The 14,677-nt window shown below is 45.9% G+C and overlaps 1 protein-coding gene across 3 annotated transcripts in view; it reads right to left on the bottom strand.

The window, feature by feature from the left end:
• LOC144094191 (nuclear factor related to kappa-B-binding protein) overlaps nt 1-14,677 on the bottom strand; it is a 156,365-nt gene that overhangs the window by 78,857 nt on the left and 62,831 nt on the right. For all 3 annotated transcript variants that reach the window (XM_077628116.1, XM_077628117.1, XM_077628118.1), the window contains one exon: nt 8,486-8,589. In XM_077628116.1, coding sequence (XP_077484242.1) covers nt 8,486-8,589 — 104 coding nt within the window. The remainder of the gene's footprint in view (nt 1-8,485; nt 8,590-14,677) is intronic.

Below are 14,677 nucleotides of genomic sequence, written 5' to 3'. Positions count from 1 at the left end.
GCTGATGAAATCACCCCCAAGTTCCTCAAAAATACTCGCCATGCTTTCGCAGCATATCTACCAAAACTTTTTGCACCATCACTTTCCACAGGTAGCATACCCAGCGATTGGAAGGTGGGGAAGGTTGTTCCGGTCTTCAAATCAGGTAAAAAACAATCACTCCTTAACTACCGCCTCATCTCTTTAACAAGTGTGCCATGTAAAATCATGGAACATGTCATTTATTCCCACATAATGGATTTTCTTTACTCTATTAATTTTTTCATCCTGCTCAACATGGCTACCGTAAGAACTTATCCTGCGATACACAATTCGCTATTTTCATCTGTAACCTTCAAACTGACGCAATATTCCTGGACTCGAAAGGTTTTGACAAAGTACCTCACAAACGCTTGCTACTAAAACTTTCATGGTTAAACCTTCATCCTAACATATTACAGTGGATAAGCGAATTCCTGGTTAACCGCACCCAGTATGTTTACGTTAATAATCAAGCCTCTAGTTCTCTTCCCGTATCATCAGGTGTCCCGCAAGGATCAGTCCTTGGCCCGCTACTATTTTTAATATACATTAATGACCTACCAAAGCATGTCTCTTGCAACGTCCATATTTTTGCCGATGACTGTGTCATCTATCGCACAATCAATAACGCCTCTGATCAGTTCGCCCTCCAGAATGACTTAATCAGCATACAGGACAGGTGTAACCAATGGCTCATGGAACTAAACCCCAATAAATGTAAACTTGTGTCATTTAACCGAAAACGTAATTCTCTCCCCTTCTAGTATAAAATCTCGCACGTCACGGTAGAATTAACTCAGACTTATAAATACCCCGGCGTAACATTGTCCAATGATCTAACCTGGAACGTGCATGTGACAAAAGTCATATCATCCGCTAACAGAAACCTTTGATTCTTAGTTCTTAAAGCGACATATACGCCATGCGCCATAAAACGTAAAATTACTTGCCTACACATTACTTGTCCGTTCTAAACTAGAATACGCCTCTGCTATTTGGAGCCCTAACCAAAATTATCTGACCAATTCCCTAGAATCAGTACAAAGTCGAGCCACAAGATTCATATATTCGTGCTATTCATATAATGTTAGTATATCCTCATTAAAAGCAGAGGCAGGCTTAACATCTCTAGCTTGTAGACATCGTATCACTAGTACGTGCTTGTTTCATAAATTTTATTACAGCTCACTTCGTCATCCGCCCTACATCAATCCGCCGGCACGCATTTCCCCCCGCATTGGTCATCCCCTTCAAGTTGCCCGGCCTCGTACACGCACTACTACATTTGCATCATCATTCTTACCACGTTCACCCACGGACTGGAACAGCCTTCCACATGGCATCGCCGCAATCACCTGTCCATCAACATTTGAGAATTGTTTAGCGACTATATTTAACAGCGAATAATTTATGTACCTTACGTGTTTTCTTAGTTTATTAAATCTGATTTATAAATGTAACCCACCCCTTATGTAACACCCCTTATGAAGCCTTTTTTTGAGCTCAACGCTGAAGGTAGGAGGAGTCAACCAACGCATGGAGTGCCTTTCAGCCAGCCCCGTGGCGGCTCCGCTTTTGCTTTTATTTAGTTTTTTAGGTTTCTGTGAATAAATAGTTCCAGTCGCAGACAACACAGCCACAAATTAGGCCCACGAAAATAAAAATACACGTGGACTTTTTGATTTACGTATCACTCCACGGATGGCAGAGTGGCAAGCCACCACGGGCTGAAATGCATTCCACGCCTAGGTTGACTCCTCCTACATTCAGCGTTGAGTTAAAAAAAAAGAGGCGGGAGCTGGGACGTTTAATTCGATTTAAATTAGGAAAATCGGGCGCACAGCACAATAATTGGAAGTTTCTAACAATGCTCGAAACGTCTAGATCGAATTACTGCGGTAAGAAGACGAGTTCAGATTCTTCTGTAGTGCACCTTCAACTTAAGCTGAATCCTTTTCGTTTGCCTCCACGTTTCTGCCCCATAGGTGAGTACCGGTAAGATACACTTGTTGTACACTTTTCTCTTGAGGGATACTGGTAAACTGCCATTCGTGATCTGAGAAAAATTATCAAATGCGCTCCACCCCATTCTTATTCTTCTTGTTATTTTGCTTTCATGATTCGGATCTGCAGTCACTACCTGCCCTAAGTAGATGTATTCTGTTACCACTTCCAGCGCCTCACTACCAATTGTTAACCGCTCCTTGGGAGACCGCTGACTTTTGTTTTCTACATGTTAATTTTTCGACCCATCGTACTGCTCTGCTTATCTAACTCATTGATCATGATTTGCAATTCATCTCCTGAGTGACTCAGCAAGGCAACGTCATCAGCGAATCGCCAATTACTTAGGTACTCCCCATTGGCTTTTATCCCCAACTGTTCCCAATTCAGGCCTCAGAATACCTCCTGTAAACAGGCGGTGAATAACATTGGCGAGATCATGTCTCCTTGCCTTACACCCTTCCTTATTGGAGTTTCATTGGTGACAAGGACTATGGTAGCTGTGCAGTCCTTATAGATGTCTGCCAGTATTTTCACATAAGCCTCTCCTACACTCTGATTCCGCAGTGCCTGTGCCTGCACGACTGCTGAAGTTTCCACTGAGTCAAGAAAGAGGTTGCGCATCCTCCAATTTATGCACCTTGCCATGCCACTTCCGGCACATGCCCAGTGCCAGGTGTGCGGGCGAAAACACATGGCAGGTACAAATCTGGGCGCCATGCTTGTGCCTGACCGCATCTGCTGTTGCGCGCATTCACAGGCTGACTTGGGAACACACATGGGCGTGCAAGCACGCGGCACACGTACACCCAGAAAGCGTCCACGATGTCAGGGTTTCAGCTGCATGTGAGATGGATAATTAGGCTGTTCGTAAGGGTTAATTTTGGGCAGGCTGCGCATGCGCTGCGGTGCCACCCTGAAGGAGGTACGCTGAACTGAAATCACATGAAGCAAATGTTCCAGAAACGTTATTCACTTGAGATGAATATTTAGAGACAAAGTTCTGATCAAAACAAGTATCGGATAATATTTTACTATTCAAACGAACATTTAAAATTAAAATTATAGAAAATCAAAGTCAGTCAACGACTGAAAATTCGGACCCCTGATTTTTTAGACATGCTTGATTATTTGGATTTTTTGCGGCACTGCGACATGCCCATAGAGTCAATGTATAAGAGCATCTGAAGTCGCAACTGACTGCTTGATTTTTTGTACCTCATTTGCACTCGCCACCAATACTCAAGCCACCATATAATGTGTACACTGGAACCTTGTCCATTCGAAGTGCAAGGGAGATCAAAAACTTGATCAAAGAAAACGAAATTCAAACTAAAAGGGACCTTTTAAATGGCGGGGCAGATAGTCTCTGTGAGTCAGCACGTTGCACCTGCATGGTTTGGAATTCGTACCGTCCAATTGTCTGCCGAAAAAACTTGACCAGTGGTCAAAGTTTGCAACACTCATCTACACCAAGTATTTTGTGCCAAATCCGGGAGGAGGTAGCAGGGACACGTGTTGGACCGCGGCAGCTGTGTTTCGATGGAGGAAACGCAAAGGTGACCAAGTGCTGTGTGATGTCAGTGCATGTTAAAGATCCCCAGGTGGTTGAAATTATTAGGAAGCCCTCCACTGCGGCACCTCTTTCTTCTCTCAGTCCCTCCTTTATCCCTTCCCTTAAATCTAGCTGGTTTCATTCTAAAACAGCTTCTCTCTTTAAGGCCAAGTTCAGGTGTCCCCTGATATGTGTGACAGATACTGCACCATTTCCTTTCCCCAAAAAACCAATTTTCAATTCACGGAGACAGTGAACAGGGAACAAAATGATGTGTTACAAGGTGAGCATACTGCGGCAAAGCGTACTCACAGCAAAGTGCGCCGCAACCCTGACTTTTATATCTTAAAACCATCAACTGGCATACTGATGACAGACAAGACGCCTTTCATTATATGCAAGCCACTGCTGAGTACATGCTGGCTATTTTGCCGATTTTGGCTTTAGTCGCTAGGCCTAATTATGAAGACCAATGCGGATGGAACGCTTGCTCTGGCCATTTGTGGGCTCTTATCGTTTTTTCATCTTCTTGTTCGCAGCCCTTCGTACTGTCAGCATAGCGGAGTTCCTGCAGCGGCGGGTTCACTTTCACTAGACTTTGTCCCATCCCATGTGTTTGGCGGTGACAAGGCGAAGGCAGTACAGCCATCATGAAAGCAATCATCCTCCATTGCCCACGCACACCAACATTACTAGAACTGAACCAGTTTCGCAGTTTCCCATCGCTGCCAGTAGCAGAAGGAGGCCCTAGTGGCAGTCATGAGAACTAACCGCACAATAGTCAAGTCTTGCTTCTGGGCGAATGCTGTCGTCTGCTATTGCCACAGCAAAACACAGGAACGAGAGGTGGCGTAACCATGTTTGCGGGGTCTTTTTGTTTTCTGGCTTTTTGTTTAGCTCACCTCTATTAGAGATTGAAGCGAAGTGTTTAAATTGTAAGCATTTGCTCTCAGTTCTGGCTGTGAACATACTGTCTGTTTTGATTGCTTACCATTCATTCAGGATCGAAGATTTGTCCTTTGGGCTATTTGGAACAGGTGCAAAAATGAGCGGCGGTCATACTTGAGAGCTTAAAATAAATCTCATTGTGAAGTGCATATATATAAGGTGGAACTACTAAAAAACCACGAAACAAAGGCACGAAGGAGCTAATTAAGCTCTAGCACTGACTGGTTCCTGTATAGTACCGCCTGATAATGCATGCTGTGACCTCCATGCACTTATTGCCCTGTCATCCAGAGATTCGCAAGAACCAAAATGTGTCGTGCAAATGCTCGTAACAAGCACCGGGAAGAAATGTACAGTTGAAATCAACGAAGGTATCAGTTTAGGGTAAACCTGCTCGGATAAAGTGCTCTGTTGTAGTTTATACTTACAAAATGACTGTATGAAGTGCATGAGATTAGTTTGCTCCTTTACCGTTGCATCCTTCAACTCCACTTTTTAAGAAGAATGAGGGATTGTCTCATCAGAAAAAAAGTTATTGCTTCTTGTCGGCTGTCATGAAAGTGATCACCTTCAAGTTGTTCACAAAAGAGGACACCGCAGCTGTTTAGTGGCACTTGTCCTAATCTGAGCACATTATTGTACAAGTCTCACAGCATGAACAGCAGCTGAGACTTGCCTGCTTCGTTCCAAAGGACAGTGGTAACACAAATAAAGCACACATGCGCACAGCCTTTCTGCTCCGCGTGCACCAGATGATGCGCTCGGCTGGAAGCAAGACTTGACTGCAGCACCATAAGTTTGCGTGACCGCCATTGGGGCCATGTTTTTGGCGGAACTGTGAAACTGGCTTGTTCTAGTAACGTTGATGCACACAATGCGCGAAGAAATTTAGTCATGAGGTGCTTCAATGTGCACAGGACTACTGACCCATTGCTCCAGCCCACTGGCAATAAGTTGGTGATTTTTTTTGATGAAATTCAATTTTCCGGACTTCCCAGCTTTTCGGGCATTTTCGCGGTCCCTAGAGAGTCTGAAAAATCAGTCGCTGCCTGTACCCAAAGGCATGACACCTGTTAGTGAGTTTTTTTCCACCACTCGTTACTCAGTCAGCTTATAGCCATAGGGATATGTGCTACACACATAAGGTCTTCATACTGACGATGGTTCCATCTGCTTTCTTGCATCATGTGACAGAATAGCAATAGAACAACAGCAATTGGGTTTTCTGTACATGGGGTGATAGCTATGCGTGTGCCCTCTTCTTTGAATAAAATTAGCTGCCAGCAGTGCTCTGGTATGCACACTCTGCTTTTACATTTGTTGTCTTCAGCTGACCATGTTCTATAAAAAAAAAAAGGGGGGGGGGTCTAGAGTTCAAAATCGCAGGGCCCTCAGAATAGACAATGCTTAGCACAGCATTACACTGAAACCGTTGCGGCATGAATGATCAAAATGAGAATCTTCTAACTACATAAGAAAAAAATCAAAAGGCATGTTTCTGCAGCATCAAGAAGGCTGTTGGGTAGGGTTGTGCGAAAATGCAAATGTTTCGAATATCAAGCAGTGTTCGATTCAGGCTTCAAAGCGAATAGCAATATTCGGAAACTTCAAATGTTTTCCAAGTATTTTGAAGTTTGATGATTCATGAAAATATCGTATAAATGCGTGTAAAGGCCGCACTTTTTTTTTCTAGATTTGAGGGCCGATTTTTGGGGTGCTGCCATACACGTGATGTGCGAAAAAAAATTTTTTTAAAACTAAAAACACACCAATCAGGTAATGAGCAGCATTTATTCTACGTTCAATCATCACTCGTGGAGTCTTCCAACTCCAAGCTGGTGCTGTGCTCTGGTGTACACTCATCCCATAAGAAGTCACACAGCATTTCCGCTGTCAATGCGTAGCCGTTGTTCCAGACTTCCATCATTTAGAAGAGTAGCTCTTCTTCCAGTTCGGGAAACTTGCATGGATTGCCTTGGAAAGCACGCTTTTTTGCAGCTTGCGTTCCTCAATGCATCCTTTTGGTTGCACCATTATTGGATGCAGTTCTCAGCCATGTCAAATTTCCTGCCGCTGCATGCTTGCCGTGTTCGAGAGCAAACTCCCAGCCATGTGAGCTATTAAGGTGCTTGCCCATCGTGCTAAAATTGCAACGCTCGGCGGCAGCACACAAAAGCCACAAATATGGTGAACTAACATGCTACCACAACTCCTGTGCCTTTAACAGCCACCACGACAGCCACAAAAAGCTGGAGCTTGTAATACTGATGCCGATATGGATAGCGGGAGCTCGCGGTGGAGGAAAAAGTTTACGATGATGATGATGATAAGCCGCGGCCTTGGGCGCCAACCATGAGTGGCACCTGAGAGCTCCTGTGCGCGTGCACGGCCTCCACGATCAATCACACCGTTGCTTGCAGCCGCAGCCGATTGCGGAGGCCATGGCATGTGCATTTCGAAGGCTATTCCCGTGTGGGTCGTCGTAAGTTAGGGTGCGGCCCTAACAAGGATCTTTTTTTTTTTAATATTTCCTTCGGGGAAAACAGCGTGCGGCCCTTACACACATTTATACGGTAACTTGTTGGAAGAAGCATATGTACGCTCTGACACTTCCGTGCAATCGCGCCGCTCTGGATGCCAGCACATCATGCATATGGCGTGGTGACCACATCCACAAACTCGGCCTTTGACGGCTGCACGGTTCGGCATGTCGCCGACGAGCGCAAATGATGGGACAAAGTCCAAACAGCCCAGAAGCGATAGCGGACACACGGTATAGAAGGCCCGGAATGCAGAGGTGACGAAAAAGATAATAATGCAGAACTACCAACATGACTGAGGCGAGCGTTCCATCAGCGTTGGATTCTGTAGTTGCGTTGTCGCTGAAAACCAGCTTCGAAACAAGTAATACCTTACTGTTTACACTCTTTGACAGTTGAAATCAGTTGAGAGGTGAATCGCGAGTTGTATTAGGTACCGTGATAAGAAAGCCAACAGCACGAAGCGTTTAGATGCCGGTACACAGTCCTCTTCAAAAAGCACCAACATTTTCTTGTGCCCATGATATTGGCATAGAGGAACACCACCGCCCTGCTTCTTTTTTTTTTTGCATGTTTAGACAAACAGACTCATCTCAGAAGATTACCATTTAAACCTGTTCTCCAAGGACAGCCCTCTATAAATAAGCACCATGTTAGTCATCAGCCATTCAAATTTTTGAAGCGCAAGATTCACTACGCTAGGTTTTCAAGAGCGCAGCATCAGTGCAGTCATGTGACAGGTCGTATGTCACCTACTGATGTCATCACAATCTGCCCACCGTGGCAGGTGGCAACTGCCCCATCGGGCATCGGTCATTTCATCGACGCTTTACATACAATCCATTCGGCAGTGTGTGTGGCATTTGTGAACGTAGGCAAGCAAAAGAAGCTTTCGCTTCTCACCCGCGTTAACCAAAGTTTAAACCACAGCTAATTTTTCAAACAATGGGTTCACACATCAGCACATCGTGTTATGAACAGTGCGGCACCATCAAATTGGCCCATTACACCCATCTGGGTTTCTGCACACTGCAGGAATGAAAAGGCAAACAACCAATGGTCCTCAAAGGTAACGACCTGGATTCAAAGAGAAAGCAAGCATAGCAGGGTCGGCACAATGTTAGGTGGGCGGTTGAAATTAAAAAGTTTTCGGGGATACCCTGGGTTGCCGCGGCTGGCACAGGACAAAGTTAATCAGAGAGATATGGGAGAGGCCTCCGTCCTGCAGGGGGTGCAGTCACTCTGCTGCAACATGGCAAACTTGGTGACAGCAGTATTGCCTCTGTGTGCTGTTGATGCTTCAAATTTTCATTTACAGCCTAGATTGAGACCACAAGTGTCTCTCCATGGGCAAGGCGTACTGCCACTCAGAGAGTTTTCTTCTGCACACTTAATCAGCACAGGGGAAAGCACTCACCAAGCCAGCCAGTCGCTTGTGTCGATGAGAAAGTAGCATGTCTCGAAACCGTTCCTCGGTGATCTCAGACAGGGTCAGGCACTTGCTCAAGAAGTGACCAGAACCTGCGCAACCAGAACCATGCCATGACAGGAGCCAGAGAACACGGATAAGAACCAAAGAAATCTGACATAAAGACGCAGCCAACCAAAACTAAACATTATGAACCGATTTCATAAGAAATTGCACTCACTACCACAAGGCTCGACAATGTGCAGCATCACACGAAGTCAAACAACCCAGTTATCAGGCCTATGTACGTCTAAAACTCAAATATGCTTCATCATTCTGGCATCCTTCACAAAGATATCTTGCTAATCAATCAGCGGGAAACCATCCAGAACCAATCAACAGAATTTATAATCTCACAGGTGAAACTACCCTCATATCTCGCACGTTTCACATGATGTTCTCGCTTTCCCAAATTAATAGTTTCCCTCCTACTGCACCTTCCCTTTATATATTTCAATTTTGCTTTGTTTTGTTCCTTCATTATTTCATTTGTGTACCCTTCACACCTCCCTTTTAATTGAACTGGCATCAGCCCATTTCTGAACACAGTTTTTGCCCTCACCTTGTGTAAAAGCCCTTAAGATTTCAATAAATGAAATGAATTCAAATGTCACACGTTTTATGCGCAACTTGTTCACATATAACCGGAACACCCAGTGCTTTGGGTGAACGCACCACCATGCACTGGCACGTTTAACATCATTTCCTGGGTACGTTAGCATCAGGGCTGTCAAGTACAACATCACTGACACTGCAACACCTCAGAGCTGTCCCCCTCTCCCCCCAATGCCCCCACCCATACTCACTCCACTCTGCAACACAGGTGTAGGATCTGCTATGGTGGCAAAACTGAGACCACCACCAAGCATCATGACCAAACCACAATTTGCAATAGTAGTTGAGGCAAATCTTTCCACTCACATGCACCCGTGCCTCTCCAACATCGTCTGACTGCTCTACCCCCCACCAAGATACACATAACAATTCAACAGGTGCCAGGTTACGGGAGTAAGGGAGGAAACTCAAAAGCATCTCCCATGCAGAAATAAACCAGGTCCTTTGCTCTCAGGCCTCTGATAAGGTCAATGCAAACCCCACAAGCAGCTACACAAAGAAAAATTCAAAAAATTCAGAGGTGCACTTTGTTGACCTAATGTGCAGTGAGACCAAAAGCCTTTAGTGCGGCATTGCTGCTTGTGTCTCTGATGTGTGGTGAAGATGTTAATTAAAGACTACGAAGAGCTTTTAGGCCTTCCAGACCAGATCTGCATTCAGGAGGCATCTGGATTGGGACAAGACAGCCTATTCAGCCAAGGCGTTGCACAATTTAAAGAAAGGAAATGACACTGGAACTGCGGCATAGGAAAGTGAAATGAAAATTGGTTTTAAGGAATGGAATTGACCCTTGTCTCACATATATCCATGGACACCCAAACCAACCGCCTTTCATTGACAGCTATGGTGCGACAGAGACCCACCTTTCACCTTAAAACAACAGCTGTGCACTGAAAGCTCCAAAAACATGTAATTACTCATCCACCTCGCCCTCCTAATGAACACAGTACTCCTAAACTAGTTCGACAGTATGAAAGCAGGATGATTTGTATGGGTCCCAAATGGAGGCAGCATATTCTAACTTGGTGCTTGAACAGGGGTCTTAAAGGGGCCCCGAAACACATTTTCAGTGCATTGTTTTGCCTGTTGGTTGCATAGAATGAGTTATAGTGATGCTATTAGCATCGGTCAAATCGCGTATACTGTGGTTTTTAATATTTTAATTAGCTCTCAAAAACAAATTTGTGGCGCTGACGGTGTCACCATACAGTGGTGGTTTTTAGCAGTGGATATGACATCACTTTGTGCGAGCTTGATGATTGGACAAAGAGTAAATATACTGCAAATTGGGTTAATAACTAGAGATGCGTTTTGTCAAATTTTTGTGTTTTATAGTACATTAACAAAACCAGCTTGCTTGCCCTAGATAAAAGCACTATAAATCAAGTAAAACAAAAACACGCCACCAGAGGCACTGGCTACTTTTTGCATCGAAGGACTTTGCGCCTCTCTGTAAACATCCTACAACCTAGCGCTAAACACTTATGGCTACTCTCTATGTATCTGAGAGTGGCTTTGCGGAATCGATCCGATCGAGCCATTGCACTCTATAAGCGTTCGTTTCGGTCCCAAGGAAGAATGCGTTCATTTCACATTTAGCAGGCATTGCACATCGTCAGGTTGTGGAGAATCACCGGGCAGTGGCGCCAGATGGCGCCACGTTCCCGTCAACAGTGCGCGCTCCTTGCTCGCCGTGGCCAACCAGCGCACTAAGAGCGACGGGCGATGCTTGGCGGTAAGCAGTAGCGGTACGCGCTATGCTAAATGTGTCTGATATCTTGCGCAGGCTATCACACCATCGCAGTATCTCGCGCTCGAGTTCGGATCCATAAGTAAGGGAACGTCACTGATCAGTTTTTCCTTCTGCGCCGTCGACGTGACGGTGAAGCATTGCCGGGTCAGCTGGGCGTTCACATGGTTGTTGTAACCATGCAAACGCGCTGCCAGCCTTGGCATGAACGAGTTACAGAGAACAGAGAACCATGGAGAGCAAACTTCCGCCACGTGCTAAGATAGGCTGTTTTGATTGGTCGCCCTGTGTGTCGTCATTGGGACAGTGAAATGGGAATGGGAAGCTGTGCGAAAATCGAGTTGAGGGCAGCATTTTGTTTGCTTGTATTTTGAAATTTCTTCATTGAATAACTCCCGTTCCTATACATCGATTCTCGTAATTCTTTTTGAGTCAGCATCTGTGTGACATAAAGAATCCATTTGAAGCGTAACCGGCATCTGTTCAAGCGGTGTTTCGCAGCCCCTTTAAGAAGTGCAGCAGTTTCAGTGAATACCATAAGTTTAAGCACAGATTAATTAATTCACCTCGTATCTTGTCACTAGATAATTATCCAACACTTTCCAAGCCTTCAAATACAAGAAGCACTACGACTTAGGCATTTCTCCCTTTCCGTAGTTTGAACATTATATACTTTTATATGCTTGACTGCTATACCAAACTTACAGAAAGCCTCGTGTGACAACTTTACACAGTAGTAGTCTATAGTCACTCTCATGTTTTACCCAGAGGAATGGCTACTGCAGTGACATTCTCAAAAAATTTTTTCCAGCCTGATGTTTTCTTACACAGAATGTTATATCCACGCTTGAATAATGCAGTCATTATCGTCATGTGAAATTTTTAATGCAATAAAAAATTATACAGTAATTAAAAACATAGGCTTATCACGGCAAAAAATTTATGAAGGAACACAATGCAACAAACTGCATGAAAATACATGAAGCCATTGTCATGCTACGGTTCCTGCAAGCAAGGCAGTCAGGTCAGAAAACACTTTTGAGAAAACCGGCATTTTTTGTGGAGACTTCAGCCAGTTCTCTGCTCTATATGGTAACAAAAACAATTTTAAAATCATTTCTGGGCTGTACAACATGAACTGGTGGGCGAGTTGGTAACACATGACCAACTCGCCCACCAGTACATGTTGCACAGCTTTATTTCTTGTACAAGGGGCTCTATTTCTTCGTCCTGTCTCGCTGAACCGTCTCGTTTCATATCGTCATCGCCAATGCTTCGTGTAAATCACGAATGCTTGGCTTCTGCATTCGAAAGAACATTCTGCCTCCTGAGGTGCTGGGCTTGTTTTTGGGCTTTCAGCCTTCAGTTAGCCATGGCATAAGGATATGCAAGTTCCTGAGGGCTGGATGGCAACATCAAGTAAGAGAACTTCTGAGCTGTTTTCAGGAAAATTTTTTTTTGGAATATGATTAAAATGACCCTATAGATACAAAACCTGGTGTTTTTTAAAATTCGATTTTAGAAATCGAATTCTACAAGTTGGAATTTTAGAAACGCATCGAGTCCGTCAACAATGTTGAAAGTAACCAAAATCTCCTCCTTGTCGTTTTCGGATGCTTCGCCCTTTTGCATCCGAGTACTGCGGGGAAGACACCGATGCGGCTGACGCATTGTTTTTGCACCTGGCCTGCTCGTATGCCAAAGCATCGCTGTTGTTCATGGCTGCTTCGCCCCCTTGCTCTTATATACCATGAAGAAATTTAGCGTTTCCCCTTTCTATGTCGCGTCCCCGTAAAAACGTCTCTCCTGAAAGCTAGCATGCTGTTGCTGTTGTTGCTGGTGCCTTGCCTCCTTGCACTTAAGCACCGCAGAGAAGCCACCACGGCAAGTGACTGCCGCTGTATTTTTTTATAGCACCATCTTCATGTCACGTGCACTCATGTTCGGCTTACTTAGATGTTTGCACGTGTCGCTGGTCAATGAACGTATTATACAAGTCCAATTAGTCAAAATTTGGAATGTAGTAGCAGAGAGATAGTGTTATCCGGGAGCATATTAACTGGGAGAAATACAATCTAACTATGGGAGATTTTTAATGTGCGCGGTTTTCAGCGCAGAAACCAGAAAATCATATTAATTGGGAACATACTGCAACGGATATTCTTAGTGAAGACGAAGTGAACCAAGTGTCTCGGCGGTGTGCGTGTTCTGGGCTTGGGTGCTCTGAGCGGGCCCCGTGCTCTCGGCCTGTGCGCTGTGCCCGGGTCGTTCTTGCTCGCCAATGCCACATTTTACCTCAATGGCACGGGCCGAGTCTGGTGCGAAACCCATGAGGACATCCTGACAAGCTGGGACACCTTCACGGAAAAGTTAAGGACGCTGTTCGGTAGGCCTGATGATCAGCAGCTCGCCGCCAAAAAACAGCTTGTGTCTTGAGCCCAGTCTTCGACAGAAAGCTACGTGGCCTACATCCAGGACATCTTGACTCTTTGCCACAAGGTCGCCGCTGCCATGAGTGAGAAAGACAATGTGGGCCACGTGTTGAAAGGCACTGCAGACGATGCTTTCAATTTTCTTGTTTGCAAAGACTGCTCCACTGTTGACTCCATCATTAAAGAGTGCTGTCGCTTTGAACAAGTGAAAGGCAGCCACAATCTGCAGCCATTTTCCCGCCTTCCCAACATGGCTGCGACATCTTCCTGTGAGGACCAGTGATCTCCATCGTGCGCACCCTCGGACGCTCTTCCCGTCACCGATTTGGTTACACGGATAGTCCGACGTGAACTGGAGGTCCTCGCGCCTGTGAAATCCCCACCACATGTCCCTGGTACAACACTGCCCATCGTGTCGCTAATTCAGGCCGTCGTGAAGCAAGAACTCTCCAACATGGATCTTTCTCTGCAGGTGTGTTCAGTTGGCCACACAGCCGCCCACCACCCACTCCACCTACTACTACACGCCCCATTACCGCAATTCGGCAGAATGGCGCATGGCTAATAACAGACCCATCTGCTTTCACTGCTCCCGCGTTGGCCGCATTTCTTGACACTGCCGCAGCCCATGGTCTCCGCCTCCTCGTGGTGGCGTCTTCAACTAACGACCTGACCCTCAGTGCCGCTTCTCGCCACGCTCCCAGCCCGACCAGTCTGAGCCCTCCTTCTGCAATTCCCGCTTTCCGTCGCCCTAAGGCCGTTGCTCACGCTCACCGCAGTCGCCCCATCTTTTGGCAGCTGCCCCCTACGTCTGCTCCACTTTAGAAAACTAGCTGATGCAGCTCCCGGAGGTGACGCTGCATCAATGATTCCAACCAGAAATCCTCTACTGACCACCCGACCGAACTTACTGGACGTCACAGTCAACGGTTTTCCTGTGCACGCCTTCACTGACACCGGTGTGCACGTATCTGTGATGAGTTCTGCCCTTCGCCGTCGCCGTCGGCGGATGGAGCCACACCTGCTGTCGACGGACTATGTACTGCTCGCATCACTGTTGCCGGCCACAGTACCCCAGTTCAGTTCACCGTTTTGTCCACCTGCACCCACGACCTCATTCTCGGCACGGATTTCCTCTCCGACCGCTCAGCCCTAATTGACTGCTCGCAGGGTGTCCTCCAACTCGAGCTTCCCCAACTCGGTTTCGAGCACGTCGATCTCTCTCTCTGCCTGTTCAGTGCAGAATATGCTCGCCTGCCGTCTCAAGTCGCCTCCTTCGATGCACTGACACCCTCTTCCCCCGTTCCCGACGGCGACTACCTCGCTGCGCCTAGTACCGATCTC

The sequence above is a fragment of the Amblyomma americanum genome, chromosome 6 (assembly GCF_052857255.1).
Source record: "Amblyomma americanum isolate KBUSLIRL-KWMA chromosome 6, ASM5285725v1, whole genome shotgun sequence".
Taxonomy (NCBI): domain Eukaryota; kingdom Metazoa; phylum Arthropoda; class Arachnida; order Ixodida; family Ixodidae; genus Amblyomma; species Amblyomma americanum.
This window is presented reverse-complemented; position numbering and strand designations above follow the sequence as displayed.